This window comes from Temnothorax curvispinosus, unplaced genomic scaffold (genome assembly GCF_003070985.1).
Source record: "Temnothorax curvispinosus isolate PA1 unplaced genomic scaffold, ASM307098v1 QBEX01003408.1, whole genome shotgun sequence".
Taxonomy (NCBI): Eukaryota; Metazoa; Arthropoda; class Insecta; order Hymenoptera; family Formicidae; genus Temnothorax; species Temnothorax curvispinosus.
In genome coordinates, this window is record NW_020213188.1 from 896,643 (window position 1) to 924,356 (window position 27,714).

The following is a 27,714-nucleotide window of genomic DNA, read 5'->3' on the forward strand; positions in this document are numbered from 1 at the left end:
TAGTATTTACGGTGCTAAAATCGGAGAAAAGCATACGCATCCTTTTTTTCCAAATATTAACAGTCGATATTTATTTCTGTTATCTTCGTTTAATACGCTATTCAATAACCAGTCTGTCGATGAGTGTGCGGGGTAAATGCAGGGTCTCGCGTAGTAAAGTTTGTTTCGGCGACAGCTTTCGCAAGAAAGACTTTGCGATCGATGACTCCGCGGTACTCATGGGATCTCTGTTCTCATCGCGAGTACTCGAATCATTTTCTTCTTCATCGGACGAACAGAGATCGATCAACATTATCGTGCGTGATGGACATTTTTTGTCTTTGGCTGGTTTCGTAATCTCTGAATTATCCATAAATGATTTTACAGCAGCGAGCGCGACTAAAGCTTCTTTAGTTGACGTATTAATGTTGTCTTCTTCTTCTTCTTCAACGGTCGGATCTACGTCATCCTCCAGCGGTGCTTTTCGTTTCGAAGACACAGATGCGTTTCGCGCGTGAGCTGTCTTTCTCGATTTCGTTTTGCAAGCCGGCCCTGCTTTTCTCATTAATAAAACTTTCCGCACATTGATGCTCTTCTGGGGACACTGATATTTTGAGGGGTCCTTTTTCAATTCATCAATTTGCTCCTCACTCAGTCGAGTAAGAACAACGTAAATAGGTCGACATGTGGCGTAGAGCAATTGCGACGGTATGCTCAGCACTGAAGAGAAAATATGGATTATATAATCTTCCTAAAATCTATCAATAGATTTAATGTAATACTATTTTTAATAAAATGTACAGTCCCATCTTTATTCCTCTATTTATAAGAGTATAGTCAAACATGCATATTCTTTGTTTCTCCTACTTGCATAGAGCAATGCAAAAAGCAGAATGCATCGCTCTATGCAAAAAGGAGTAGTATAAAGAGTTAGATAAACAGAACAAAGAATATAAAAAGATTCCTATTTCAATACTCTATATTCAGTACTCTATTTTCTTTTTTTTAGTGATAATTTGTATGTCTATGTCTAGCAAAAATTATATCAAAACGTAAAGTAAAATACATACTTGGCTTGCTTTTACAGGAATTCACAAATTTATATTGATGTACATAATGGTCAGTCAGTTTATCCCGATTTTGTTTGTACGTCACTATCCATCTATCGTTATCTACTTCTGTGTCCAGCCATCTTGGTCTAGATGAATCGCTCAATATTGGCGCGATGACATGCCTCTCTATTCTATCTAATCGTTCTTGCTGCGTTTCCTCAGTCATAGCCTTAGATTTCTTTGTTAGCATTATGCCGGCAGGCGACGAGAATGGGATAGTAGCGAATCTCGTGAAGTTAAGAGAACTCCTAACACGTCCAGATGTTCGTCTAACGATACTACCATCAGGAGCACTCGCCTTTTTCACACCGGACGATTTAGATTCAGTCTTACTCGATTGTAACTGGAAGTATTCCAGAAATTGATCCTGTTGTAGCTCAGGTTCGACCATAGACAAGTCTGGAGTGGACGAACGCGAGCCACTACCACCACCATGTTCTTGTTCGCAGCATATTTTTTCATGCTCCTAGAGAATCATGCAAATAGGAAAATATTAGTTAAATATCGTTTATGGCATATTGGTTTTAGTTTCGGCAGAGAGAACGAATCACAATACACCTAATATTAATACCTTCATATTTGCGAGGCCTACAAATTCAGCATCGCAATTGTCACAAAGATAGATATCGTCACATGGTGGTTGAACCATCATGGGGGCTTGTCTCGCTTTGTTTCCACTGCCCGACGAAGATGCATTATGAGATAACAATGTTCTTCGAGGGCTATCATTTTTTCTGTCATAATGCTGTAGGCGAAGAAAGTTTTTTTCATTTATTAAATCAAGGGGAGTGAGCAAACAACTAGGAGTATTTGTCAGACTATTCTACGTCAGTACATCAGTAAAACGTATACGTATACGTATATGTATACACACGCATATTGTACACACCATATTTTCATTACGAAATGTTACTAGTAGCTTTCCTGTACTTTTGTGATACAGACTAGTCGTCGAATCCCAATTATTAACGTATTCTAATTCATCGTGAGGATACTGCGCTAGATAGGAACAAAAACGTAACAGATATTCGCTTCTGTGATACGTGTAACATCGGAAAACCAATTTCTTTAGGTTTGCCATCCAGTTCTAAAATGATATTTTTTGGATCAGCACTTTTCGAAAGGCAGGGCTTGATTGGCTGGTTACGCGATGCCTCACAGACGGAGACATATTTTAGTGGTTGCTTACATCGTTGAGCTTCTTAGGTCTCGTTAGCGGACTTGAGAATTTAACGTCTTGAGGCCACCACTCAGGCTTATTGATAACCTTAGTGGTGTCATGGCCCAATGAACAATGGACCATAAACAATACAAAGCGTTCCAGTTGCGCCTGTGGAATAGTATTTGTTGACACATTGACTCACAAACAAAATGTAGCTTGGTAATATAGCGCAATATAGTTTTATTTATCCTGGGACACAGCTTCTCGGATTACAAAATATTTTGTACGATTACAAAAGCAATTTTATATATATATATGTCATAAAACAAAAAAATGTACAAACAGTATAATTAATGTACCATAGTAATTTTCTCCAGGGACGTGGGATAACCGTTAGCGAACAGAAGAGGAAGATTGGACACCATAGAACCTTCCTCCCTCTCTAATGTGCTGTTGTCTTCTCCATACTTATCATTAGTAGCGTTGTCCATCATGATTGCATTGTTCGAAACTCGATTCCCAGATTCCCTTACCTCATTTCTATCGTTCTCTTGCATCGCCGAGAGCTTCATACCTCCGAAGTCCTCGATTTTATTCCCCATTTAAAATACATCCGCCGAATTATAGAGACCCTGCGGAATTTCGTACAGGTTAGTGACCTTTTACCCCGTTGAGCCAATTCGTTAAGTCATTTACGCCAAAGTCGTAAAGTCCTTGTGCAGATCAATATTTCGACTGTAAGACCATAAGTGCCCGGAATCATTGTATTTATTTAACTCGGACGTTCCGCAAGAATTGGGACTTTCGAGAGCGACGTACACGGGGATCGTCTCTCAGGAGGGCGGGTCTGGACGAGTGACATTTTATCACGTAGTGCGCGTCTCGTCAAGATGCGAGACTGCGAAGAGGCGTTCTCTATTCGCTCAAGCTAGAGGGACACGTCGCCCGTCGCGCGACGGGAGTATGGGAGCAACCATGACTTACGATGACAACAATTTCCAGCGTGAAAATGCCAAAACAACCGCAGAACGTGGCCGTGCGCAATCCGGGTATACCTTTCTTCTCCTAGCGATTCCGCGAGCTATCCGCGAGCTTGTGCTGGGCTGGGCTCAAAACTCAATCACGGCACATCGTGGCGTTCCAGGAAGTTCCGGCACTCCCGACTTCCCAACTGCCGAGTCAGTAGTCACCAGTAGTCACACGATGGCACAACCACGATCACTCGTGTTTATCTATCTTCTCTCCTGCGCTTGCCCGCTAAAAATCCCCGTCGTCACACCAACGACGTAGGAAGTAGGAACCGAAACCGGAGGGCGGAGAGCGACTTGGACGTTGGGGGCGAAGTTTCACGACGCGACGCGACCTCGCGCGACACTTGTCACGTATCCGTCACGTCGCGAGCGAACGCGAGGGCCATTTTTGGAACGTGAAACTTGGTGTCGATGTCGTTCCCTGAACCTTCTTCTCCCAGGATCTCGTCTCCCGAATCGCTCTCTCTCTCTCTCACTCCTTCTCTCCCTCGTAAAGTTCAACGTCGTTGTTGACCGACCCGAGTTGAGAAGAATGGCGCGGAGGTAACCAAGGTAAGCCAAGTCTCCCCGACTGGGGGGATCCCAGGGATCGTCGATCGCCGTCGAGCGGTCGAGCACGCGACACTCGCACCCTTATCGAGAGTCGATTAACCCCCCGGCCCCGGCTCCGCGGATGATCGCACGAGGCACGAGTCAACTCAGTCAAGTCCCACCGTGAAGTCGCGCGCGTGTGAAACCGCGCGAACGCAGCCACGACAGGGCGACAACGACAAGGGGCTTCCGTCGATTGACAGGAGGAGTCCTCTCCCCTCCTCTTCAACTGCGATGTGCACACTGCATTGTGCACTGTGCAGTCTGTGCACTCTGCGCCCGAGACCCGAGACACGGTAGACTCAAGATGGCGAAGCACGTCACGCCAACGCGCGCGCTTCACCGCTCTCACCGCGCCGAGGAAGCTATATACGTGCGTCGTCGCGGGGGTCGCTTCGGCGAGAACGTTCACCACCGAGGACCGGACGCGATTTCTACCGGACGATTCTCGACATTGGGATCCTCGGAACGTTCACGGCGGCGATAAACGCAGGAGGAACGCCGAGGAAGAATCAAGAACAAAAGGAAGCGCGCGATACCGGAGCACTAAGCAGTTTCATGTATTCGCCGGTGCGCCTGCGTCCTGCTTGAAAAATTTTAGGAGAAAGAAAAACCCCTCGTGCACGCATACACTCACATTCGCGCCCGCGCGCGCGAATGCGATTTTTCTTCTCTGGCTGCATTCGAGGAGCGCGCTATTAGCGCTATTGCATCATTCTGTCTTTATCGCTCATCAGGTGTAAAACAAGGATAGAACAAGCAAATAGCGCTAATAGCGCGCTCCCCGAATCCAGCCTCTATTATCTTGAGCGATTGCATTGCTCAACGAAAGGACGCACGAGAACGAAGGTCTAATCGTTTCCCTTGGTTCTTTTACGCGCTGAACACGATCCCATGTTTACCAAATTATTCTACACGTCACAATTTTGTAAAGTTTGCGATTAAACTTGCAAAAATAAAGCTAGAATAATAATTACCGCTATCACTTTCCTTCGAGCGCATGAGAATGCAAAAAGCGCACTTTTCTCGTGTCTAAAGTAAAACACGTGTATCTCATAGAGAGATGAGATGAAAAAAAAAAGAAGGAATGCGGAGAAGGCAACTCTTATACGAGCAGAGCTAGTCAGTCCTCTGTATAGTCTGTATTCTTAATTCTAATCAAACAGCTTATCAACATGCTTCCATTCACATTATGATTTTTAGTGGTATGTACGTCGACTTGAATTATTTCAAGTCGAGAATTTCGGAGATACATAAATAAATGGAAATTGAGCGCCTTCAAACCTGCGAAGCGACTAGTCAAGCTGAAACAACTATGTGGCTAACAAACAGCAACTTGTACATACATCACTATGTATATATACTTTTGAAATAAGACGAATTGTTATTTTTGCGATAGAAGTTATAATAAAAAATTGCCGTTGTTACTAAAAATTAATGGTACATTGATCCTAGGTCCCCATAAAGACAGAGATCATTATTGTTCGCAAAGAAAAAAGAAGAGAACAACACATTGTTGAAGATAGCAAAATAATTTTACAAAGAGAGAAAAAGGATTAATATAATCAAACGCTTTTGGAAGAAGAAATGGCTTTGAAGTTATAGAAAGTAACATATCAAGGTGATATAATCTAGAAGTGAAAAATTGAAGATCGCATTTAGGTTAGGATAGGTTAGGTTGAAGTTGTATAGGTTATGTCACGTAGCTAAAATTAAGTTAGATAAGTAAATACTTTATATATACCTTATTTCGCTGTAATCTTGAATATAATATGGTTATCTAAATACAAATAAACAAAATAAGAATAATCGTTTACTATACCATCGACACAATCAAGTTAAAGATTTAGTTCTTGTTGACTAAATAGTAGAATATATATAAGACTTACCTGCAGCCTACTGCACCAATAACTGCGTATTAAATGATGAAATGGTTAAATAAAATGGCGTCAGGAGACCAAATATAAGAAAACAAAATGGCGACTGAAATATCTTTCACTTGTAAAAATCGGGCATATAATTTGAATGTTTATTGCAAAGAAAGTTCAGATTATTCATGATTATTAGTGTTATTTAGTTGGTATTTAAAATATCTAATAATATTTTCGACTTATTGTTCATAATGGTAATTTAATTAGATTATCAACTTAGCCTATATCTAGTCTGTGTCGTTCAATATTATTCCCGGATCTATTCTAAGCAAAATTCACACAAGAAATACTTTATATACGTAGTTTTTAGATAAAAGGACAATATAAAGTCATTTTAAAGAATATGTAATTTAAATTTGAAAAATTTATTTCTATTTCTATTTCCACATTCGCAACTTGAACTATTTAAAATGAAATGATTGTATGTTGATTGTATACTTTTGCTAGATCTACAATGCGAGTTGTAAAGTCGTGAGTCGCAGTCGTAAGAATTGACCACGCACAGTCGATTATTCTCCTCAAATTCGATCGTGATTGGTCACGTCTTACGACTCACGACTTTACGACTCGCATTGTAGACCTAGCATTTGACTTTGAAAAAAGAAAAATAAATTAAACAAAATTAAAAACAGATTGAAGATTATTTTAATCAACTCTGATTGATTTAAATTGATTAGCTTAATTTAATCGGAATTGTCAGCACCAAGACCTCTAAATTCATATGATTCAATATTTTTAAGTAGCAATTAAGTGTGATTGGTTGGCTCCAAAGGTAAAAACCAATCACATTTTATTGTTACTTTGCAGTTCACTGAGCGGTCTAGTTTACACCGATCTCTTGATACGCGTATCAAATAGTATATTTGAACTGATCAGCCAATAATCAAACTAATTTACTAGTTATTTACTATCTAATACGCCTATCAAGTGATCGATGTAAACTAGGCCAATCAGAACAGAGAAAACTGATCTCAGGTTTAGTAAACTTTGCTCTGATTGGTCAAATTTCAATCCAATCTCAATCCCAATCCGTAGTCTGATACGGGCATTTCGCGCATTGTCGGCCCTGAACTTCGCCTGGGGGAAGTTTAGGTTAACGATCGTCGCGGTTGGCGGCATTGGATTCGACGGTGTCGTTTGAAAGAGAGATACGTGCGTTGCAAACGGATATTCGCGTGATGGGCCATGAGCCGCTTCGAAGTGTGTGAGTAGCGAGACGAAGAACTGGTGACGATCGAGTGGTGCGAGAAAAAGCAAAATACGGCTGGTTGATCCCGTCCGGCCGACACCATGTTCCGCTCGAAGAAGGACGTAGACCGCCACGTGCAGCACGTTTTCTGCAAACTGCGGAATGAGACCGAGGTAAGGTTACCTTCGCGCAACGTTCTATATATATGTCCGTCTCTCTCTTTCCTCTGCCGACGTTGGCGGCTAACGGCCGGACGAGTCTTCCCGGCTCGTCCCTGCTTGCGAATCTCGCGACCGATATCAATGCCGACGACGAGCGGGCGCGTTCGATACCGCGGGCGACGATCGCTCGGCCTCGGCCGCTCAATCCACCGGACCGAAACCTTGAGTCATCTCAGTCATCACGCAAGACCACGCAAGACTGAGAATACACGCGAGCGTATCATGATGGCGAATTTTCGCGGGAAACGTCCTCGCGCTATCGATACCGCGACGGCAGTCGATCGGCTGATATCTCGGCGTAGATCCGTCTATCGTGGAACTTCGATCCCGGATCTCTTGTCCAGCTTAGCTGATTGTTTACCTGACCCGACACCCGACACCTGACACGACCGTCGGCCGCAAACTTGTCCTCGCGATGATGGCCTAACGATTGTTATTTTTCGAGCTAGATTTTCGCTGCGAATGTTGCGATGAAAAACAAGTTGTAACTTGAAATTTCGAAATGCTTTCCATTCAGAGTTTAATAAATAAATTTCTAGCTCTTTTCTCTAACATTTTTATTAATATATTTGATATAATTTGAGATAAGAATATGAAAAGTTATTGTGTTTGTTTAATTAGTAGTAACAAAGTATTTAATTAATATTAATAAGTTTTATAACAATGATTACGTAATCTGAATCTTACCTGTCTAGATATGAGGATTTTATATCAATGTAGTTTAATTTATTATTAAATTACGTGTGTGACATACGTTTTCAAACGATATTTGTTTTTGGATTTGAATCTAAAACTCTTTGGTATCTGATTCTTTTTACAGAAAAATCTTCGTTGTTACAATATTGCCAAACTGTATTATCAAGTAGGTGATTATGAATCCACGAAGAGATATGTATTTAATTACTTAGAAATACGAGACAATTCTCCCGGTGCGCATAAGTTGTTGGGTCAAGCGTACGAGGCTCTTGGTCAAAAGGAAGCAGCTTTTAATGAGTACAAAGTTTCCCTTGAACTCGAGGGGAGGCAAGACGATCTGGTCTTGAAAGGTGAGAAGCCGGCATCTTTACATTTCTCTTATTGTTCTTTGAAGTAGTTTCATGTCATTCATAACATTTAATCTTCTTTTTCTTTTTGGTTTATTATTAGTATGCGAACTACTGGTTGACATGGACATAGGAATGGACGTTAATAAACTTAAGTATTGGGTAGAAAGAGCTGACAAACTATTTCCACATCACCCGATAGTTTTTCAATTAAAAGAGAAGCTTTTGACTACAGAGAAACCGAACAACAGCAGCGAGGATCTTGAAGCACTTATCGCATGTGAGTAATTACTTAATATTGATAGAGTGGTTTAAAAAACTTGAAATTAATGTGTGAAATCTTCCAGCTGAATTGGCTGCGAGACCGACTGACGTGCAACTTCGTATCAAATTGTTAAATTATTACATGTCGGAACGCAAATTGGATAAAGCTTATGAACATGCCATCAGTGTAGAGGCCACTGTTTCTCACAGAGACAGCATTGCATGGTATCAGCTGCTGTACGAATTATTAACAAAGTGTAAAGAGACTAAATCCCTTGATTGGTCTTTCTGGTTTTTCTATATATCCGTATCTGATAAATATGCGGGATTATGTCTCAAGGAGCAAGGTGGCGAAATGAAGAAAAGCATTCCAGAGGCAACTCAGGCAGTATTTAAGTAAGTATATCGAACGACACATCTGTATAAACTAAATTGTATTTTTTAACTTGACATTCGATGGAACAGTAATAAACCTAGCTGAAATTTTTCATGTATAATATTTATAAAATGTACCTCACATATTTTACAAACAAAATAATTGCATTTGCCTGTTCTATATGCATTTATCTTTATAATATGTTCATGAAGCGAACATTATGTTCTAGTTTTGATCAAAATCTAAATGAGATGAAGTCGAAAAACTTTTCTAAGCAACACACCTTCACGGAGCACTTGTTTACGCACATGTGGGGTCAATTGCACTTCCATTTGGCATGTTTGCTATTGCGTAAAACGAAACGCGAGCAAGGCAGTTGGAACGAAACGGGAAGACTGTGCTCGCCCCTGTTGTTGACTGCGTTACATGTAGCTCCGTTAGAAAATCGTATACGCATACAACTAGAAGATGATGGATTTAAGAATCAATTCAATGTATGGATTATGGAGGCAGCATATCGATGTTGCCAAGCTGGTACGCGAGACCGAGACCGAGAATTATTCTGTAAGAATTGTTATTAGTAAACACCTTTACTAATAATTTTATTTTTTATTTTATTAGGTTACATTCTTCAAAATTATGCCAGGGATGACATAAAAAAGCTGATGGATAGAATTGATAAATTTTGCACGGGACACTGGAGAGAGCGTATTTATCAGGTACAAATCGAATTTCATACAGATTCTGGCAATTTATATGCTAGCCTGATGTACATTTAATGTTCAATTTCTTTTTCAGAGAATTTTTGTGATCAGGGTACATATCGATTATATGAGGAATTCATTTTTTTGCTGTCATTCAGCTCCTGATCCACCTTTACGTATATGCACTGCAAATCAACTAAGGACTTACAGCCAAAGTACGTTTATTAATCTTCATACATTTTGATTATTGAAATATGCAAGGGTAGTCAAACATTTTGTTTCGTAATCCATCCATTTGCATACAATACATAAATACTATTAATAATACTATAATAAATACTATTTGTGTGTGAATTTGTATTAAATAACAAACAAGTAATAAATGAGTTTTACTTAGAACTCCTAAGTTTGCAATAACTGCAACAATCTACAAAATAAATACCAATAGAAAACAATAATGTTACAATAAAGAAAAATACAATAGAGGCATTTTAATTTTTTGTTTGCAGTCGCACAAGAGGTGTGGCCTGCTTCATTGCATCATCAAATTTGGCTTGGGATGGAAAATCGGCCTCAACACAAAGACGCTCCATACCCGGATCAGACCTCGCGTGTGTTCCCAGCGTTACAATTTTCGGTATTCAATACGAATCAGGCGGCACCCGACAGCCTATGTCTTATCGATATCGATGCGTTCCTCAACGTGGCAATACTCTGCTCATCCGCCGTTTTGGAAGAACAGCAACTCGGTAGCTTCATAAATCCAGAGAAACTGCCGACACTGCCTATCGATCTTACCACGACACTGTCCACTAGTAATCAGGAGAAATGGTGGTCAGCGGCATATAAGATGTACTCCAAACGAGATGTAGAAGGTGACATCGGTGAGTTACGACAGGAATTGCAACAAGGTTTGGAAATCATTCGCTGCATCGGTAATCATGGCATGCATCCAGTGTTATTGGTGCATCTAGCGCGCATGTTCCATTATCGTGCGAAGACGATGAAGGAGAAAGATGAGGCGAATGGCTACATCTCTAGATGGGAGGCACGTTCCGAGCTGTACTGGACCGCCGCTCTACCGCTGTTGGAGAGACTGCAGAACAATCAAACGTTACGTATGTCTCCATCGAAATTATTCAATTATCAGGGCAAAGAAATGAACAATTTCGAGCTGACGAACGCTCTTGAGGAGGGCAAGTTGCTGTTGGCCCAACGACTCGTACGCGACAAACAGTATGAGCAGGCAATCGACGCGCTGCAGGCGCTTAAGTGCCCGGAAGCATCGTTTCAGCTGGCACAGATTTACAAAATCTTCGCGGACGAAATAGTGAATTCCACGCCTCGGGAGAGTTTAACGTCGGAGATGCGATCGCAGCACATCATAATGTTGTCAAAAGCGAAGAACTCTTACTACCTCACGCTCGACCGACTTCGTAGTCCGGGCACGAATCCCAAACATCCGCTGAACTCTGAGCTCGGCACTCACATCACTGATATCGAAAATGAGTTGAAGAGGATAGATCCAGATTTAGGCAGGGGTGAACTAAGTAGGAATGACGACGGTATATCCGACGAGAGTTATTCACCCCCTCCCAGTGCCGTGGATCATGTCACAAATCCGACATTGCCGATGCTGACGACGCTGACCGGTGGTTCGAATATGTTGAGCACCCCTCAGAGGAACACTCATCGTACGCCGAAACATGCCAGTACACCGTGCAAGTTGCAGGATCATCTGAATCTGTCGAAGAACCGCGCGGAGGCACGTCCGAGCCCGGAGCGTCTCGATGCTCAGATACGTCAGATTATGCAGTCCCGGGACAACGAGATACAGGACCTGATGGAACAAATGAAAAACATGATGACGCATATGAAGACATTGAATGACAAAGTGGACAATCTAACAAAGGAAGTGGTTGAGTCGCGCAAAGAGATTCAAAAGCACCAACAGCAGCAGCAGCAGCGTGTACAGCAGCAACAGAATGTGAACCCTGTTATTGATTCCGAAGACTTCCTCGACGATGAATATGTCGATTTATCCTATTCGAATCAACCGACCGTGCCAGTGTCCTCGATTTCCGGTAACATATTTCCCCCGCAACATGCTCGGCACCCTTACTCGTCATTAATGTATCCTTCCGCGTTCCAGTATTATCAGGGAGGATTACCATTTACTGACCCAAACGCTCAGGCGACCATATCGTCCCTGTATCCGCACACCGTCTATCCGATGCCAATGCTATATCCTAATCAGACAAAAGTGCCGGACAATCCGCTGCAACAAGGTCTCTTTGCACCGACGCTTTCCTCGCAGCTGCCCGATCTTATGCCGACAGTCGTGACGAATCCGTCGTTGCAGATATCGCTAATGCAGAAAATCGAAACACCATCACGGACCAAGCCCGAAGCGACAGCAACGACGGCTACGACCACCACGACGATTATTAAAGATGCACCTGTGAACAAAGCACCTCCTGTAAACGTGGTCATCACGACATCTGACACGCTACCGACCACGGTGCCGTCTACTCAACCGACTCTAAGTGTCACCATACCACCGCAGTACCGACTAGAAGGTGGAGCAGCCATCACTTTCCCCACTACGCCCATAACGACGACGATGACGACAACAAAATCGTCATCTTCCAATGTGCCGCATTGCTATCAGATTCCCATGCCCTTGCAAGCAACCATACCAACAACTGTCAACTTGCCACCAACCTCTACCTATGTAACCCCGGCCAGCATCAATGTGCCGCCGATGTACGCCAATCTAACAACGTCACCGTCTATTGTCACAATGACGCATACGACAAGCAGTGGTTCTTTGTTAGGCGGTCAAGATAATGCTACTAGTAGTAAGATATACGACAAGACTGATATCACCAAACCTATCTACGAGCCGGTTGAATCACCGAATACATCCACGGAAATATGCGAGGAGCACGATCCGATACCGAACTTCGTGCCTGTCATACCATTACCCGCGAAGGTGAAAGTCACTACCGGTGAAGAGGATGAAGACACTTTATATTGCGGCCGAGCAAAGCTGTTCCGCTTTGTCGATAAGGAGTGGAAGGAGCGCGGCGTCGGCGACGTAAAACTGTTGCGCAACACAGAAGGCAAGGTGCGCTTGCTGATGCGTCGCGATCAGATCCTGAAGATCTGCGCGAATCACATGCTGAGATCCGATATGGAATTGAGTCCCATGACGAATAACAACAAGGCCTGGTTCTGGGTCGCTAATGACTTTGCCGATGAGGAAGTGAAGCTGGAGAAACTTTGTATCAGATTCAAAACCGTGGAAGAAGCGATGATGTTTAAAGAGTCCTTTGATCAGGCTAGATTTAGCCTACTCGCATCTCCGGAAAAGGTGTCCAAAATTAGCGAAAAAGCTTTCTCTAGTGACAAAGACGCGTCCAAGAAATCACAATCGACACAACAAGCTAAAATAAGTTCAACGACGGAAGTGGACAAATCAAAATCTAGCACGACACTAGGAGGATTTTCTTTCAGTTCTAAACCTATTATTCAGGAAGTTAGCGACACAGAAACAAGTGATTTTAAGAAGATCGAAGAACCGCCGAAAGTTAGTCCGTTCAGCGGATTTTCATTCACCAAGTCAACCGGTAAAGCCGAGACGAAAATTACGACCACTACTGCAACAAGCGTCGCTTCAACACCATCTGCAAGCTTCGTTTTTGCCTCGACTCCGACGACGAACTCGCAGTCGTCTGTTCTAACGAGCCTGGCCTCCAATGCATCACCGATGTTTGCCACTCCCACAACAACCGGTCAGAATTCTACAACATTGAGGAGACCTCGTTTGCCGCCACCCGGCGCCACTAAGGGATCCACCGATGAAACGCGACCGCAAACAGAAAATGAGCAGAGATTATTTGTCGGAACAGCGAGTCTTCAATGTCAATGCGTCAATACTATGCAGTGGAAGAACAAGGGTACAGGACCATTGATGCTATTGTTAAACGTGAAATCTGGCAAGCTTCGTGTATTACTGACGGATGACGCAAGTTCCAAGATCTATAGTCATGGAGTTCCGCTGGATATGGCGTTTACATACAAGAGTGGCACTACAGTTGTCAATTGGACCGTTCCGGGAGATGCTAAAGAACCCGGTAAGACCTGGTCGTTACACGCCGCGACTTTCAGTACGCCGGAACTAGCAACACAGTTCTACAACATCGTGTCGAGCTGCCAGCAGAAGCTAGCTAAAGGCAGTAGTCCGAGCGAAGTCGCGAAGGAGCTCGAGAAAAAGACTCAAACGTCATCGAGCAAGAACAAAAGTCAAAATGCCACCGAAACGAAACCACCGCCGTTGTCGGAATTGTTTAAACCACCAACCGGTTCCTGGGAGTGTGGCAGTTGTTACACTAGAAACAAGGCCACGGACATGAAATGCGTAGCCTGCGAAGCTCCGTCGCCTTCGGCGGCGAACAAGAGCGGTTCTGCGGTCGTTAGCAAACCCGTCGATTCCGGCAAACCACCGTTGTCGGAGCTGTTCAAGTCGCCCGCCGGCTCTTGGACCTGCACGGGATGTTACATCGTCAATTCCGGGACAAACGCCTACTGCGTCGCCTGCGACAGTCCCAAGGATCCGTCACAGCCGCCTAAGCCGCAGCAGGCCAACATCTTCCAGCTGAACGCATCCCCTGGCGCAACGTCCATGACCACGTTTTCCTTCGGCATTCCCCAAGTAATGCACACCACCAAGGAAACCACCAAGGAAACGACTGGCACCGGTTTTAGTTTTCGCATGCCGAAGGCGGAGGATAAGAGTGTGAATGATAGCGCGACGGTGACTTCAACCAAACCTGAGGAGACCACAGACACCAACTTCGTATTCGGTATGCCGATAAAAAGCTACGCGTTAAACACGAGTGACTCGCCGTTTACCTTCCAGCTGAGCTCGCCCACCAAGTCCTTCGGCTTTAACTTTATGGCCAAGTCACCAGCTAAATCGCCCGGCGGTGGCGGTGAGACCAGCGAGGACGAGGTGGTGGAGAGTGAAGATGTCCACTTCTCGCCGATCGTGCCATTGCCGGACAAGATCGAGGTGAAAACCGGCGAGGAGGACGAGGAGGTGCTCTACAGTCATCGAGCGAAGCTCTTCAGGTTTGATACCGCGGTGAAGGAATGGAAGGAACGTGGATTAGGCGACATCAAACTGCTATGTCACAAAGAAACCGGCAAATTGCGGCTGATTATGCGTCGGGACCATGTACTAAAGCTATGCCTGAATCATATGTTGACCATTGACATAGAGTTCACACCGAAAGACGAGAAAACATGGCTGTGGACTACTGCGGATTACAGCGAGGGTGAGATTGAATACATGCAGTTTGCTTGCCGCTTTAAGACGGCTGAAATCGCAGCGGATTTCAAAAGAGTGGTCGACGACGCCAGGATATCGGCTGTCACTATTAGCAGCGATAAGATGGATAAACCCACGACGAAAACGTCGACGAAGATGACTAGTTCACCAGTCAAGGATATCGAGATTATCTACGAGGCGAAGGTCACTCCGGAAGAGAAAGCGGCCGCCTTAAAGTTGCAGCTTCCAGAGAACTTCTACGCTTACAAGCAAAAGGAAGATTGTCCGGGTTGTAGAGGCTGTAGGAAACCGAGCATAGCGCTATATCCAGACAACGCTGGGCAAGACTCGACGAGGAAGTCCGTGCCTGAGGAACAGAAAGTGATAACGCAATCGCAAATCGTCTCGAGATCGTCGAGCGATCCGGAGAGTACCGGCGAGACTACCCAGAGCGTAACACAATCTGCGTCTGTGAAGAATGGATTCTCTTTCGCGACATCCCCCGCGACGTTCAAGTCTCCGGCTGCTTCCACCAACTTCGACAGCTCCACGATGAGCTTTGGTACCGGCGATCTGAAACTGTTCAACGATAAGAAAACCACGACTTTTTCGTTCGGCATGAATCCTCAGTTCGGTACCAACGAAACTGCGGAGACGGATACCTCGCTTGAGAATTTCAAGATCTGTAGTCCCTCTAATGCTCAAACGACGACATCTGTATTCAAAACGCCTAGTTTCGAATATACGCCTACTTTCGATTCTGAGAAGAGTCTCTTTGGCGTTGCCTCGAAAATGTCGATCTTCGGTGAGAGCAGCAGTGACGGTTCCGTTTCTTCTTCCACCGCTACAAAAACGACCACCGCTACTGTCACTACAGCGAATTCCATTTTGAAGACGTCAACCGTAGTCACCACGTCGATCACATCCAATCAGTCCTCTAACTCGGTGTTCGGCGCTAACGCCACGCCTTTCTCGAAGATGACGTTCGGTAGCAACAATACTTTGCCATTCGGTAGCTCTACTACAACAACGACAAACATCTTCGGTAGCTCTACAACGACGACAAACATCTTCGGCGGAACAACCGCACCGACGACGACGACGAACTTCTTCGGTGGGATAACGGCAGCGACGACGACCAACATCTTCGGCAAGACAACGGCACCGACGACGATGAACATCTTCGGCGGGACGACGGCAGCGACCGCGGCGAACGTCTTCGGTACGACGACAATAACGAATGTTTTCGGTGCAACACCAACGTCGACTGTCTTCGACACGAAACCGTCAGATGACATCCAGAAAAACGAGAATAATTCCATCTTCTCAGTGAATGACGTGTCTTTCTCGGTGCTTGCTGCGGCGGCGGCGCAACCGGAGGCCTTCAAAGTCGGTACGTTAAAGAACCTATTGCTATTCAAGCGAATCAGATTGAATGTCTAAAGTTATTTCACGGCAATAATTTGTTGACTTTCAACAATATTTTTTTCTATTTGATTGCGTAAAACTTTTTCAGTATGTTTAATTTCGAACTGATAATTCTTTCAGATCCTAACTTTTCATTCGCTGGTGCGGGATCATCGGTGTTCGGCTCGAAATCCGCTTCATCACTCAATAGCTCGACAAATGTAAACAAATCATATGAAGATTCCGTGCAAAAGGAGAATAATGAAGAGGACGATGGCGAAGATAATGAGCAGGAACACGATCCTCACTTTGAACCTATTATACCTTTACCAGATGCCATCGAAGTCCGAACTGGCGAAGAAGATGAGGAGAAAGGTAGCCTTAGATATCTTCGCTTATTTTGAATTGGAATCTTTCATCTTTATTTCGGGAAAATTTATTTGAAGAATTCTATATTCCGCGACGAAAATCAATGTTAAATAAAGTTTGATTTATCTAACATATCGAGCCAAACGTAATAAAATATGCAACAAGACATTCATTCATTACTTTTTCTAAAAATTATTCAGCTCATTAAGTAAATACAAGTAACGATAAGACAACTTATGTTTAAGAACAGATTGTAATATTGTCGTTTACTTTTGAGATTATTTGACTGTTTTCTAAGTTCTGCTCTTCATGCCCTGTTCTTTTATTCGTTTACAGTGTTCTGCCACAGAGCCAAGTTGTACAGATACGACAATGCTACGAAGGAATGGAAGGAGCGCGGCGTCGGCGAGATGAAGATCCTGCATCACGCGGACCACGGCAGTTACCGGTTGCTGCTGCGCCGGGAACAAGTACACAAGGTCGTTTGCAACTTCCTAATCACTTCCGACGTAGAGTTCCATCCGCTCTCCACGTCGGACCAGGCTTGGATGTGGGCCGGCATGAATTACGCCGAGCAGGAACCGTGCGTCGAACAGTTAGCAGTCAAATTCAAATCGCCCGATCTAGCTCGACAATTCAAGGCGCATATTGATAACGTTCAACAAGAATTACGTGATAAGAGAACTACTGAAGGTAATAGTTAACTCATGAGATTATTAAGTTGTAAACGCTTCTACAGTTTGCTGATTGTACTCGTTACTGCTTTACCTGCACAACGTTAAGCATTTTTTCTTCGATATACGCAGACGATTAATTAATGTTTGTACGTTGTATTTGGATTTAAATAGAAGATATAATAAAAGACACTTATCGTACCTATCTATTATATAAAACGAGATAATATACATACGAGAGTATATGTATGTTTCGAAATTAAACAAAATAATGCTATCTGATATTTTATGTCTTACGACACTCATAAGACTTGCTACGAGTGTTAAATATCGCATGCTTTTTAATAAGATGTATGTATACATACTTTAATTTTTTAAATCCACACGTAACTCTAATCGAATTTAAGCAATAACACATGAAAATATATCTGAATTTACATAGGTGAAAGATGCATTGGCGAAACGGAAGACAGCGAAGAGCACGACCGAGGCAACGACGTAGAGGAGGAGCAAGAGGAGGAAGAAGAGGACGAGGAGGAGGACGAAGAGGACGATCATGAGATTCCTATAATCGAGAAACGTGCCACTGTGTTCGCGAGATGGCCTAACGACACCAAGTGGGAAAGTGTGGGCTTAGGGAACCTGGCAATCTATTATGATTCCGAGATCTACGCGGAAAGAATCGTTCTGAAGCTTGACGACTCGGAGGAGTATGCGAGCAACACCATCATCAGCATGGATACAGTGATGCGGGTAATAATTGTATTCATACACATGAGATATATTTGTATTCATACGTATGAGATATACTGCGAATTCTTTTTTTTCTGCTAATTTTAATAACGTAAATGAAGCTTCTTTTTTCTTCGCGACAAGTAATGCAAGACGTGCGAATTTCTAAGCTATTGTTTTATTTTATTTTATATACTTAAATGTTTGTATCGTATTCTCATATTTTTCTGGAATTAAATATTGACATAGATTAACAATATGCAGGGAATTGCGTACATTTTTGCTAATGTATTGATATTCCTTTTACTCACTATTCTTGTATTATCACGAAGGTGGAAGGCAAGGAGTGTATTTGGAGCGGGATTGATTACGCTTTGGAACCTCCAGAGAGGAGAGTTCTGAGGGCAGTGTTCTCGTCGGTGCAAGCAGCGCAACAGATGCATACGTTTTTCGAAGATGTAAGTAAAGCCTGACCAAAAGATTAGAGATTATATTATACGCATGTACTTTACGATTGAGAAAACATGCGGAAAATGCAAGACGAGATGTTTCTTCGCAGGGAGTGGACTGCGCGAAGCAAGCCGGTGTCGTCGAGTATCAAGAAGCAGAATGAAGATCTTTAGCTAATAAGTAGCTGCTAATTGGCTGTTGTTACACAATTCATTACCTTCCTACTTTAGCGTAAATGTTAAACGGGTTGTTTCTTGTCGCTCTTCTCAAGTTGTGAGAATAAGTAAGGTAAAATTGTATCGCTACATTTTTATAGCTTTCTTTTTTCTTTTCTTCTTTTTTTTATAGAATCGAGACACACGGAGTTTGATAAGTACAATTGTCTATGTATGCACGCGAACAGGTGCAAGTTCCCGTAGTAATAATTTATGTTCTGCGAGAAATATCTTATTTATAATGATTGCACAAAAAATAGATGAAGCATCACGATGTTTAATTTGTTCATTTTTTTAAATACTTGTCTATATAAGAAAGTCTCCTCTTTTTTTTTTTAAATAAATATAATATGTGCCAAAACTGAAAATCGCTTTCTACTTTGCAATGAAAGCACTCCGTAGCTATACCGATAACTATTTTTAAAAAGCTGTCAGTAACTATCTCGAAACTATATATTTTTAAGTAGACGTTTGCAGAAATCTCGGTGAGAAGCACGCGTTACATGCTCACGATTATTAATAAGATAACAGCACAAATACAACAATATTCATGCTGATAATTTTCTACCAATTTAATTATTACGTTGAAAAGGAGATGGTCGATGGTTGCGTTCGATTGAATTGCAATAAAGAGTTGTTGCAGCACTCAAATTAACAGCTATTGTAAATACCACGTAATCTTAACATGATAAAATGTAATTGTATATCTTGGACTGAAATAGGAATTGTCGCGTGAAAAAATATGTATACATCATCGATATAACGTGTTGTAACATGTAACGTAAGAATATTAAACATTTGATCGAAATATTTCTTTTAGAAAATATTTTCTCAGGTAAGTGACGTTTTTCCCACATTGTATTAATCCTGCAACTATACCCGAGTATGTACACACATTAGCGAGGTAGATTTATTGTAAGACTCGAATACAAATCAAATCTCTGTACCTATCGTAAATTAAAGACTCACAGTTGTAACAAAAGCTGCATGTATATGAAAATTTTCTTGTAGCGAAATATGTACATTCTGACAATAAAAGTCGTACGATCTAAATAAAATTTCTACTGTTCCGGGAGATACAAATGCAAGAATGTGGAGTCTGCAGCACAGACTGTTTTATGCTATTTTCTCTATTTAAAGGGAAAAGGAACAATTTGTAAAAAACGATTGTTGAAAGCGGATGACTAGACATAACGGAAAAACATGACCTTTGACTATGTTCTATATATTGAACTGACGACAAATGCAATACGTCAGTAACAGATAAATAATTTATTACAAAAGTATCTTAGTCACTTAATTATCAATAAAGTAGCCGAATTATTATCGCGAACTGATAATACCTTATGGAAAAGAAAAAAAATACACAGCTATGACGAACATTTCATCATTTTTATATTTGCATTGGTTTTCGAGGAGAATAATTTTTAATATAAAAATGTGAGAGCTTTCCAGCAAGCGACACAAGTATCGTTTTATCTTTGTTACTCATTGTCAGAAAAGAAAGATAGAACGATGTTTGTGTCGACTAGTGTCGCTTGCTGAAAAGCTCCCTGTGTTGCTTCTTGTTGGACACACACTGTATAAAGATGTGTGAAATTTACGGTGCCTGCACGAGACAGAAATAGATGCAATCTCGCGTATCAATGAAGATGCTCGACGTGATAAAGAAGGACAAGATCAAATGTTGAAAATCCACCGGCTCCACCGGCTCTCCCCTCTTCCAACGCCATGATACAGCAGAAACATTTCGATAAGCATGGCATGGGCTGAACGCATTCGTCGCTATCCACGTCGGTGGACTTTGAGCCTTGCTGAACCTCGAGTGGGTATATGATTGGATTTTGATCGGGTCTTCGTCACATTCCGGTTGTAACAGTTCTAAAAGTGATTTGTGCAGTAATTAACTCGCCACGATGTCGGCCGTAACGAAAGGTACACCTACAATTTTGTATCCCATCTAAATCTTCGATCGAAGATGTTCTGTTATGCGCATTACCCCGATAATCAATTAATTAAGGCTGCACTACTGCAGTCCATTTGATGCTACATATGTTTTGAAGCATCTTCTTCTTCTTCTTTCTTCATTAAAAAAAAGGAGAAGAAGAATGCTTCAAAGAGTTCAAAGCATTTGTCAAGACTCATAAGGGAAGCTCTTTCCCTTCACTCAAAAACAAATTCGTCTGCCTGACAAGTTAATATTTTGGACATAAAGCGAGTTCGATCAAACTCCGATTAATTTAATCGGTGATTAATTTGTTGGATAATACTTGTACTATTTTGTTAACACGGATAAAATTATTAATTTTGTATTGTTTAACATATGGAAGAAAAGATTAGGTCAGGGACGACGAATTATATAAACGATTCTGTCAATTAAATTTATCGTCGATAAGTTAAACGGCGTTTAATCGGAATCACTTTTAATCTAATTTTAATTGTAAAACAAAACAAGTAGTGCCTCAAGGACAAAATGGTGTATAATATATTCTCCTTGCGTTGCAAGCTTATCGAATGTTTCACACACAAGTAAAGCACACATAAATATGATAATTGTAATCTATCTATGGAAGATTAATGGATAAAATCAAGATGTAAGAGAGAAGACAAGAAAGTAAAATAAATTACTGCATTCTAATTCCTTAAAATGTTCTGCCACAGGTATTTTCATTGTCGCTGCAAAGCGCACTCCATTTGGCACAATGGGAGGCATGTTTGTAAACAAAAGTGCAACTGATTTGTCAGTTGTTGCATCAACTGCCGCAATCCAGGCAGCAGGCCTAAAACCGGAGAAGATTGACAGCGTTGTATTTGGACATGTCTTAGCGGTAAGTGTTTTCATTTATATAATTATGAGCTGGTCTTATGATTAAGCTGACGTATTTTTAATTTGACGTATTTTTACCTTTATAGAATTCATCCTCTGATGGTGCTTTCTTGGCAAGGCACGCTTTGTTAAAATCAGGAATCCCATTACAAAAACCAGCACTAAGCGTAAATAGATTATGCGGTTCTGGTTTCCAAGCAATTGTCAGTGGGGCTCAGGTTGGTCAGAGATTCCATAGCTTTCTAAAAATTTTATTCAATTTAGAGAGATCATCAAAGAATAACTAAAGAATAATATTATTCCAATAGAGAGAACAATGTTGTTAGTGTAATAAATGGAATTTTATTTACGACATATATATAATTATCCGAAAGTGTAAAACAGATTGCAGCAATATATCAAATAATAATTTGCCACAGTGAGAAAGTTACTAGCATTGCTACAACATATATGTTTCCATTTCAGAACATTCTAATGGGAGATTCAAAAATTGTCTTGACGGGTGGTGCAGAAAACATGAGCCAAGCACCTTTTGTTGTGAGAAACGTTCGTTATGGCACTGCTTTGGGACAAAAGTATGAATTCGAAGATTCACTTTGGCTTGGATTACTCGATACCTATTGCAATTTGCCCATGGGTATAACGGCGGAAAAACTCGGTGCACAGTACAATTTAAAGAGAGAGGAGGTCGACCAATTTGCCTTGAATAGTCAGCAACGTTGGAAAGCTGGTAGATATCGATAAAATCCTACATATTATGAAATTGTTATTAATAAATAGAATACGGAATTGCGAGTTTATTATCGTTTTCCTAATTAAGTAAATTGGAAGTGTAGAATTTAAATGTCTATTTAAGAAATAAACATTACAGCCAACGATGCGGGTCATTTCAAAGAAGAAATAGTGCCTGTGCAAGTGAAAGTTAAGAAGCAGGATACGACTGTCAGCGTAGACGAACATCCGCGCATACAAACGACGCTAGAGACCCTTGCTAAACTGAAACCAGTTTTCCAGAAAGATGGATTAGTCACAGCTGGTTCTGCATCGGTATAGACTGTTTTTCTTCTTATTTCACAAAGAGAATCTTTTTTTATATCAACCTTTATATCCTTCCGGATTTAATGAACTTCTGTTCTTGTTTCTCAGGGTATCTGTGACGGAGCGAGCGTTGTTATTTTGGCTAGCGAGGAAGCTGTCAAGACCGAAGGCTTGAAACCATTGGCACGTTTGGTGGGGTACAGCGTTGTCGGTGTGGAACCAAGTATTATGGGGATTGGCCCGGCACCAGCAATCAGGAACTTACTTAAAGCTGCGGGCAAGACACTCGATGATGTGGAACTTGTCGAAGTGAGATTTCAATTTATGTAGTAAAAATCTTATCTCATATATCAAGCGGCATCTTTAATACAAAGATGTGTAAATAATTAATATGAAGTAATTTTAAAAATATAGTTTTTAAGTTTGTATTTATTTACGTCATGCATTATGTGATTTCCGATAGATCAACGAAGCGTTTGGAGCTCAGACTTTGGCGTGTGCAAAGGAGCTTAACCTGGATCTGAATAAACTGAACGTAAATGGTGGTGCTATTGCTGTAGGACATCCATTGGCCGCTTCCGGCAGCAGAATCACTGCTCACTTGGTGCACGAACTTAGGTAACGTAATTAAAACGTCAAGCATGCTTTTATTAATATGCTGACCTATATGTATTTTTTTTATAGGAGGCGAAAGGCTGGAAAATTCGGTATCGGTTCGGCTTGCATTGGCGGTGGACAAGGTATCGCTGTAATGGTGGAAGCGCTGTAATCAATTAAGAAATTTGTGCTGCTTAATTTTTTAAAGATATTGTAATATACAAATAGATCCAACGGTAAGTGTACATCGTATGACTTATCAACGCTAACAATTTTTAATCCCTTTTCTCGTCCTGGTGATACATGCAAAATCATGAAAAATATTTTTATATAGAAAAACTTTATACGTGTACACATAATGATGCATTATTGAATAAAACTTTTTTATAATTAACTCGTTGCTCTTTGTAATTTTAAAGAAAATATATGGCTACAAAATCCGATATTATCGGCGAATTTATCTTTAAGCAGCCGAACCTTGAAGGACTGTAAAAATCGAATAAGACATCCGCATTATCTGAAATACACGGAAACTATTAGCTTCGTTTAAACGTTCTAGGACTCTGCTTTAAAATTTAAGGTAGTTTAGTTTTAACACCACTGGCACAGATTTAGATTATGTAGGTGTTATTCAAGATCAATTCAAAATAAAAGATAGGTGAATTATTTCAATATCAAGGCTACAGCTCTTGATTTGTACAACTAAAAATTAAATGCGACGATGTTTTACACCAGCTATAAAAAAAGTAATATAAAATTTAGATCTTTATAGCGGATTTAGTGAAGTAAATTATATTTTAACGTCTGATAAAAGTCTACGAACCTGCACAAAAGTATTTAAAGATAATGACATGACCTTGCCGGCGCTCAAAGTAAACGGACGATGAGCCCTTGTCATCACGATTTGAAGGCTGCGTTTGAACCTGTCGCTGTTGGAGAACCAGTTGTTCGAATAGGCGGCTGTGACTAAACGTATACTCTAAAAAATGCATGTTTCTTGCATATCTATATATGAGAATATCGATTTAAATACTCACATGCAGATGCAATTCGTTACCATGCCAGCAGAAGATGAATATTTGATACGTCATGCAGCACATGTATGTCAGCATGCCGATCAGCACCGCCGGGATATAAACTTTCATCTGCAACCGATCGCGTGAGAACTCGTAAGCAAGCTGGTCGAAACAATCGAATTTACCTGTGACACGTTGAAGGCAATCAAACAAATGATCACGCAGTTCGATAGGAATTGAAAGAAAATGACAGTACTAAAGATGTCCTGGATTTCATTCGTAAAACTGCAAATCAATGCAGTTAATCGCAAACAAAACTAAAACACAAACGGATAATTAATTTCATCGATTCCCTTATCCTTGACAATTATATTTATACAATCTAATTCAAGAAAATTTAAGAGAGGAATAACTTCATAAAATTATGACAATACTTTGCTATCATGCTGTAATCTTTTAAATATCTCAACTTACTGAAATATCATATTATTGTGTACAGCGCATCGCTTGAGTAGCTGATAAGACAAGGCTCTCCCTTCAACTGCAAGTAGCTCGTTCTTATCGTTATTGTTCTGCACCTCATGAATCCTTTCCTCGTTATTAATCGAGATGATATTGCGCTCTAGGATCGCTAGTTGGGAACAGGCGACCGTGATCAAGCCCGTCATCAACGTATCCATCGCCACGTTGTGAAAGCAAGCGATTATGATAGCGATGCCCTGATGCGCCGCAGTAATCTCGAAGGCCGGCGTCGCCGTCGTGTTATAAGGATACCATCCCTCCATGGGCAGCTGGCGCGAACGACCAGCGACCAGGTCGGCGATCGGAGTAAAACCCCAACATAACACCGCGATCCCGCCAAAGCTCTGATAAACCGCGTGATGGAAGAGGCCCTTCCACGTGTAGCTTATGAGTAGATCCTCATGCACCTTGTCGTAGCGACTAAATGCTGGACTGTTGGCTATGTCCAGGAGCGCCTGGATCCGCGCCTGACGACGAAGAAGAACGACCACCTGGAAATATCGATATTTTACTTTTTTCTACTTTTCACGCACCGTTAAAAATCCGTTAAAAGAATTTGTGTAGTTGAGTTATCAATAAAAGGATAATTTATATTGATATAATTTTTACAAAAATTATTTGTGTTTAGAGAAAGGATTAATTGACGTTATACTTGAGAGATCTTATCCAGACAATAAAAAATATAATAAAAAAAAAAAAAAATAAATTGTGCGATGGCCGGGAATCGAACCCGGATCAACTGCTTGGAAGGCAACTATGCTAACCATTACACCACCATCGCACTGTGCGAGCCTTTCACATTTAGTGCTAGATCTCGACCTAAAATCGGTCGAGAAAATATCTCATTTTATTTTAAATTGAAAAAATCTGATGTACGCATGATTGTTTAATGACAGATAAATATGAACAAAAAAAACAAGACAATATTTCAAATTACACATACAAATAAAATATTACTTTTATAATTAGTAAACCAGGCGAGAAAAATACAGTACTTGCAAACAGAAATTATTCTAAATAATTTATAAATTGTTATTAACAAAGAATCCAATCATTATCTATAGTATTAATATTTTCTCTCTCTCTCTCTCCTTCTCTCTTTTCTTTTTCTATGTGCACTCTTAGTCATTTTGTCTTGCATTCAAGCTCGAATTGTTCAATTTTTTTCGCTGTGTCTGCTCTCTTCGAGTTGTTTCTGTCACGTAGGATCCACTTGCAATAATGTTATCTCACGAGTGTGGATACGATGATCTACGATAGTTAAATTTCGCATTTAAATGTGAAAACTGTTAAATGTACGTTCTGTCCGACTGAAATAATTCTAATGGGCACCTATGTGAGAGTTTTGGAATTTTATCAGTTATCACTGTACTTTTTTTGGCAGTTTTACAACTTTGACGTCCATAGCGCAATCGTTTATAATTTAATTCTTGCGAACTGCCATTAAATTTTTATTCTTTTCCTTCTTTTTTTTAATTGCTGTAAAATGCTATCAAAATCACAAGCTTAAAGATAATTCCAATTACCTTCGAAGCGTGGGTGCTATTCGTCATTAATAAGGTCGCAACCGCGACGAGTTTCGACATATCTCCCCAGTTTGCAAGAACATTTGCTATCTCAGCAGCGAGCAAGATACCCAGGATGAAGATAAAGCTACAAGCGGTGTAAAGCAAATACAGTAACCGAAAATTGCCCGTAGCTGGTGGCCACGTACCCAGGAAGCGGATAATCGTTAAGCTCACTCTCAGATGAAAATTCGGCGCGATCGTTTCTCGTTCTTTCATTTTTTAATTGAAGAAGCGAACTTTCATAAATATCTCAAGTTCAATTCGATGACGAAGATATTCTATGAAGAGGCAGAGTCGTATGATTCTTTTTTTGCGTCTTCCTTACGAGGCACACAATTTCTCACTATCACTTCAATTCAATTTAATGTAGTTAATTCTCATTAAGTAATTTAATCAAAATTTGACAGAATATTCCACAGATATAATAATCTCACACTTAAATTATAAAATTATGTAATTTACAAATCAACTAGAAGCGAGAAATGCAAATAAAATGCTTGTAATTTGTGTTTATGATGTGCTAATATCGCGTCTTATGTTGAAGAGATGCAAGGATCACCCGTGAAGCTATGGCTACCTCTTATCGCTTAATGATTCATAGAGGTATAATGTACCACGGCATCCGAATGCTTCCTTCCGGTTGTACGTCTGAATTGCTCAAATTGAAGTGCTTTTGTAATGCTGGACGGGTTATTCTAATTTGAGAGAAATTCCGTAGGTTCTCCAAGGCAGAAATTACAGTATTATGCAACGCTGGCTTGTAATCAATCGAGTCGCTCCACTTTCATCATATGCGAGTGTTATTTAGTAGCTGCATGGCTCATTGGGCTCGCTATTATGTTCAATTACAAAAGCGATCGACGTATAATCTACATAGCAATAATTGATGGAGCCAAGTTATTGCTTATTCCCTCTGTGAAATTCTATGGAGCGACGACGTAAGACAAACAGTATTCTCTAGCTCTCGTAGCAGTTCGCTGTATGTATACAACGTGTTGCGACAGTAAACGTTGACAGTTTGACAACACAGTGTCAATTAACTTCATATCGGTCTTATCCTCGAGAAATTAAAAAAAAAACAAAAATTTGGTAAGCATATCTTTATAAGAACTGCAAAATTTATAACAATTAAAGGTAAATGAAATTTAAGCTATTTATTAATTTACACAGTTTTCGAAAATTCAATTTAATACTTGCTTTTAAAATATTATTTTTTTTTTTTTTAATTGTACAGCAATGTTTATGCGTGAATGAGTCCGGATTTTCCCCGCGTGTAAAATCAGTTTTATTGTTCTAAAGGCCTCCGCACAATGAAAAATATAAGGAACAAGTAACAGAGATATTAGCGATTAGGATTAAAG

At 40.9% G+C, this 27,714-nt stretch overlaps 4 protein-coding genes and 1 non-coding gene across 8 annotated transcripts; 2 read left to right on the forward strand and 3 right to left on the reverse strand.

Moving 5' to 3' along the window:
• Positions 1-49: 49 nt before the first annotated feature.
• On the reverse strand, positions 50-2,855 carry LOC112452442. Its single transcript, XM_025012642.1, has 6 exons — positions 2,613-2,855; positions 2,281-2,421; positions 1,981-2,178; positions 1,663-1,836; positions 1,050-1,557; positions 50-699 (listed from the first exon to the last, which is right to left on the reverse strand). The coding sequence occupies exons 1-6, from the start codon at positions 2,853-2,855 to the stop codon at positions 98-100; spliced, it is 1,866 nt and encodes a 621-aa protein (XP_024868410.1). The 3' UTR covers positions 50-97.
• Positions 2,856-6,947: 4,092 nt separating this feature from the next.
• LOC112452518 (E3 SUMO-protein ligase RanBP2) lies at positions 6,948-19,596 on the forward strand. The gene is made up of 13 exons (XM_025012774.1): positions 6,948-7,168; positions 8,037-8,262; positions 8,363-8,539; positions 8,607-8,919; positions 9,129-9,433; positions 9,521-9,618; positions 9,698-9,818; positions 10,113-16,331; positions 16,487-16,720; positions 17,051-17,407; positions 17,831-18,141; positions 18,453-18,578; positions 18,680-19,596. Exons 1-13 carry the CDS (start codon positions 7,097-7,099, stop codon positions 18,731-18,733), a joined length of 8,613 nt encoding a protein of 2,870 aa, XP_024868542.1. The 5' UTR covers positions 6,948-7,096; the 3' UTR covers positions 18,734-19,596.
• Positions 19,597-20,578: 982 nt separating this feature from the next.
• On the forward strand, positions 20,579-23,499 carry LOC112452516 (3-ketoacyl-CoA thiolase, mitochondrial). Its single transcript, XM_025012772.1, has 8 exons — positions 20,579-20,720; positions 21,447-21,613; positions 21,699-21,830; positions 22,078-22,342; positions 22,484-22,659; positions 22,759-22,959; positions 23,114-23,268; positions 23,335-23,499. Exons 1-8 carry the CDS (start codon positions 20,702-20,704, stop codon positions 23,417-23,419), a joined length of 1,200 nt encoding a protein of 399 aa, XP_024868540.1. The 5' UTR covers positions 20,579-20,701; the 3' UTR covers positions 23,420-23,499.
• A 37-nt stretch (positions 23,500-23,536) lies between these two features.
• On the reverse strand, positions 23,537-27,440 carry LOC112452515 (odorant receptor Or1-like). Of its 4 annotated transcripts, XM_025012771.1 has the most exons (7): positions 26,500-26,576; positions 26,312-26,438; positions 24,738-25,276; positions 24,449-24,548; positions 24,285-24,392; positions 24,071-24,226; positions 23,537-23,764 (listed from the first exon to the last, which is right to left on the reverse strand). In XM_025012771.1, the coding sequence occupies exons 2-7, from the start codon at positions 26,369-26,371 to the stop codon at positions 23,711-23,713; spliced, it is 1,017 nt and encodes a 338-aa protein (XP_024868539.1). In that variant the 5' UTR covers positions 26,372-26,438; positions 26,500-26,576; the 3' UTR covers positions 23,537-23,710. The 4 variants fall into 4 exon arrangements, with proteins under 4 accessions (XP_024868539.1, XP_024868536.1, XP_024868535.1 ...); XM_025012768.1 differs by having other exon boundaries at positions 24,071-24,176; positions 26,312-27,440; XM_025012767.1 differs by having other exon boundaries at positions 26,312-27,440.
• Trnag-ucc lies at positions 25,495-25,566 on the reverse strand. Its single transcript has one exon. It is a non-coding gene; the product is annotated as a tRNA-Gly (tRNA).
• Positions 27,441-27,714: the final 274 nt, after the last annotated feature.

What these genes read in the sequence shown, in the direction of transcription:
- LOC112452442 (XM_025012642.1), bottom strand. Translation starts at nt 2,855, where the DNA reads ATGGGGAATAAAATCGAGGACTTCGGAGGTATGAAGCTCTCGGCGATG. An exon ending in CATTTCGTAATGAAAATATG is followed by an intron (nt 1,837 to 1,980) that starts GTGTGTACAATA and finishes CTTCGCCTACAG; the next exon opens with CATTATGACAGAAAAAATGA. An exon ending in TAGGCCTCGCAAATATGAAG is followed by an intron (nt 1,558 to 1,662) that starts GTATTAATATTA and finishes ATGATTCTCTAG; the next exon opens with GAGCATGAAAAAATATGCTG.
- LOC112452518 (XM_025012774.1), top strand. Translation starts at nt 7,097, where the DNA reads ATGTTCCGCTCGAAGAAGGACGTAGACCGCCACGTGCAGCACGTTTTC. An exon ending in TGATAAGAGAACTACTGAAG is followed by an intron (nt 17,408 to 17,830) that starts GTAATAGTTAAC and finishes GAATTTACATAG; the next exon opens with GTGAAAGATGCATTGGCGAA. An exon ending in GCATGGATACAGTGATGCGG is followed by an intron (nt 18,142 to 18,452) that starts GTAATAATTGTA and finishes ATTATCACGAAG; the next exon opens with GTGGAAGGCAAGGAGTGTAT.
- LOC112452516 (XM_025012772.1), top strand. An exon ending in TATTTGGACATGTCTTAGCG is followed by an intron (nt 21,614 to 21,698) that starts GTAAGTGTTTTC and finishes TTACCTTTATAG; the next exon opens with AATTCATCCTCTGATGGTGC. An exon ending in CACTTGGTGCACGAACTTAG is followed by an intron (nt 23,269 to 23,334) that starts GTAACGTAATTA and finishes TTTTTTTTATAG; the next exon opens with GAGGCGAAAGGCTGGAAAAT.
- LOC112452515 (XM_025012768.1), bottom strand. Translation starts at nt 26,569, where the DNA reads ATGAAAGAACGAGAAACGATCGCGCCGAATTTTCATCTGAGAGTGAGC. An exon ending in ATAGCACCCACGCTTCGAAG is followed by an intron (nt 25,277 to 26,311) that starts GTAATTGGAATT and finishes CGATATTTCCAG; the next exon opens with GTGGTCGTTCTTCTTCGTCG. An exon ending in CACAATAATATGATATTTCA is followed by an intron (nt 24,549 to 24,737) that starts GTAAGTTGAGAT and finishes ATTGATTTGCAG; the next exon opens with TTTTACGAATGAAATCCAGG.